This window comes from Hydra vulgaris, chromosome 09, assembly GCF_038396675.1.
Source record: "Hydra vulgaris chromosome 09, alternate assembly HydraT2T_AEP".
NCBI lineage: Eukaryota > Metazoa > Cnidaria > Hydrozoa > Anthoathecata > Hydridae > Hydra > Hydra vulgaris.
The window spans coordinates 63,659,822-63,662,680 of NC_088928.1; the positions used below are offsets into that span (position 1 = coordinate 63,659,822).

The 2,859-nt window shown below is 26.9% G+C and overlaps 1 protein-coding gene across 1 annotated transcript; it reads right to left on the reverse strand.

Annotated features, from left to right (window-relative positions):
- Positions 1 to 430: 430 nt before the first annotated feature.
- On the reverse strand, positions 431 to 2,115 carry LOC136085643 (uncharacterized). The gene is made up of 4 exons (XM_065806967.1): positions 2,069 to 2,115; positions 1,483 to 1,972; positions 1,302 to 1,420; positions 431 to 1,232 (listed from the first exon to the last, which is right to left on the reverse strand). Exons 1-4 carry the CDS (start codon positions 2,113 to 2,115, stop codon positions 431 to 433), a joined length of 1,458 nt encoding a protein of 485 aa, XP_065663039.1.
- Between the last annotated feature and the right edge of the window lie 744 nt (positions 2,116 to 2,859).

Consider the following 2,859-nt stretch of genomic DNA (forward strand, 5'->3'; position numbering starts at 1 on the left):
ATCATATTTATCAATTTTTTGACTGCAATAGATGGAAAAATCTACATTGTTAATACAGTCTTCACCGTAATATTTGTAATGTTTTTTTACTGCGTTTATTAGGTCTTTTTGTTTCATGAGAAGTATTTCTTTATCAATATTATTTACCATTATTTTTATTATCTTTATTATACCATTGTTACTAATCAATAACGTTTTTAATTTTAATTTTTGTTTTTTAAAATTTTCTATTATCATTTTATATATAAATAAATTATTTATATCATTTAAAAAAAATATTTATTTCTTGTGATTATATCTTGTTGCCTGAGTTTATGCCTGCTGCTTGAGTTTATGCCTGCTGTCTTAAATTATAATCTTAGTTTGTAGTGTCCATATGCTAATGCGTGTATGCCATTTTCTAAATTAACTCTTTTATTGTCTTCTGCGCTTAATGCTCTTCTGTGTAAATTTCATGTGAATATGATCTTATTACATTAATTTTCCTAATATGATCTCTTTTATTTAATAAACAATCTTTGTAATCTCCATGTGTTATATACTTTTTAACTACATTTTTCTTTACTCCTTTACATTTTTTGTAATCTTTTCCGTGTACTTTGTAAGAATACAACTTTAATCTGAGTCCAACAAATTCTTCAATTTGTGCTCCTCCAGACTCATCTTTAAACATTCCTATTACTTTAATATTAACACCAACTATAAAGCCTACCTTATTAATTGCTGTGTGCTTTGGGTTAAATTTACTTGTATCAAATTTGTTTTCAACATCTTTAGAAATATCAGCATAAAAGTCTTCTGTTATAATTTCGTATGCTAAATAATCTGTATCAGTGAATAACAGTTTTGCTCGATCAACATATTTTTTCTTTATGTAATCATAATGAAATTTATACATTAGAGTTTTGCTTAAATCTAATATACACATTCCTAAGTAAATTGGTTTGTCATAAAGTAATTTTGTTCTTTTCATATGTATTGCGATTAAGTTTTCATCAAATATTGTTCTACTTTCAAAGTTTGGTTTTGATGCTAGTTTATTAGCTTCATTTCTGTCTGTTACTAATCTAATATCAACTCTGTTTTCAACATTCTCCATTGTTTTTCCAAATACTGAATCGTTCATGATTTTAAAAAAGTCTTTTTCAAAATCATTAGTTGCTTTAGTTCTAAGGTTTGTATTTAGTTCAATGTATTCATTTAGCCATGCTCTTTCTTCAAATTTTATTCCTCTATTAATTTTAGTAATCTTTAATCCTAATCTTTCATATAGTTTTAGATTTTCATAATCTACTTAATACTTTTTCTTATTATTCAAGTTTGGGACTAATTTTTCAACTTTATCAATATTTAATCTTTCAAGTGCAAGTGGATAATCGTTATGCTCATCTCGTAGATGTTCAGGGTATTCTAAATCTACCTTTAGTATTCATGGAACTGAATTCCACTTTTCTATTTCATTTTCATCCATCCATTTAAAACCATATTAAGTGGTTTACTCAATGCCCATCCATATAAATTATTAGCATCTAAATATTGGATGAATGTTGATGGTTTGCTTTGATCATACTCATCACCCATGTACTGTTTATTAGAAGTTCTTAATCTATTTGATATCATACCAATTCCACCTCTTATACCTTTCTTTATCATTAGTATCATATCATAATCACTTTGCAATTCTATTTTTTTTTTTTTTTTCAATGCTGCATCCCAAGCTAATTCTGGTGATTTATAATACCAAGCAGGATCTAAATTATAACAACTCATACAAACATCTCTAAAATTTTCAAAAACGTCAGCTAGTAAAAGTACATCTGAAACATTGTGCAAGTCATGATAATCTCCAAATGTTTTGCAATTAAACTCAATCCATACATTTTGTGCATGTGAGTAATCATCATCACTTATATCTTCATCGTTTAATATTGAAAAGAATGATTCTTTTGGTGGTAATTGTGTCTCATTAAATCTATTGATAGAATCAATTCAATCATATGGGTATACACCTTTTTTTAGTAAAAATTCTAATTTTTTCATTGAATATAATTTTCCGATATTTTTGCACTGGTCTTTTGCTAAATTCTTTGATAAAGCATCTAAACTAGAAGGCATAAATCTATAACTAAGAAACGAAGGTCACGTTTAACTTCAACTTTCTTACCTTCTTTAATATGCTCATCAATATTAATTTCTCTATAAAAGCTAATATACTTTTCTTCATTGTTTGGTTTACAACTCAATTTTCCTCCTGATAATTTCTTTCTAAATCAGTGAGAATCATTACCAGATAAATTGTGAAATAGTACTGGAAAGAATTTTGGAATTTTATAATTTAAGTTACAATTTTGATGAGCAGCACCGCTATTTTTTCCAGTAATATGACAATGGTCACGTACTTTATCTTATCCAAGATCTTTTCCACAAATGTGATATGATATTGCTGTATTAAAATCATGCTTGTTTTCAGTAGTAAACATCATCTTTTTTGAAAATTTAATCATATCACAAATTTTCTTAATATCTTCTTGTGAACTATTAACAAAAGTTTGTGCAAAATCATCTGTTTCACTACTTGCAGTAAATGTTACCGGACTGCTTTGATAAAAACTTTCATCAAAATATTTAATATATTAACAGAATGAACTTGGAATATGTTTCTGATATTGTTTAGTAAAAGATTCATTCGGATTTGGTTCACAAGTCTCAATGTGTTTGATAAAACTTTCAAAGTCAGCATATACTACAAATAGAACTCTCATCGATTTATTGTGATTAGTAAATTGCATTGATGAATTTGGTGGTGGAAGTTCGATACGTACTGAATCATGTGTTTCACAATACGATTTATGATTAGAT

Excerpts from the sequence above, each read along its gene's own strand:
- LOC136085643 (XM_065806967.1), bottom strand. The coding sequence starts at position 2,115 with ATGCCTTCTAGTTTAGATGCTTTATCAAAGAATTTAGCAAAAGACCA. Across the intron at positions 1,973-2,068 it reads AAGAATTTAGCAAAAGACCA|ATTTAATGAGACACAATTAC; the intron begins GTGCAAAAATAT and ends TTCTATCAATAG. Across the intron at positions 1,233-1,301 it reads AACTTGAATAATAAGAAAAA|AGGAATAAAATTTGAAGAAA; the intron begins GTATTAAGTAGA and ends TAAAATTAATAG.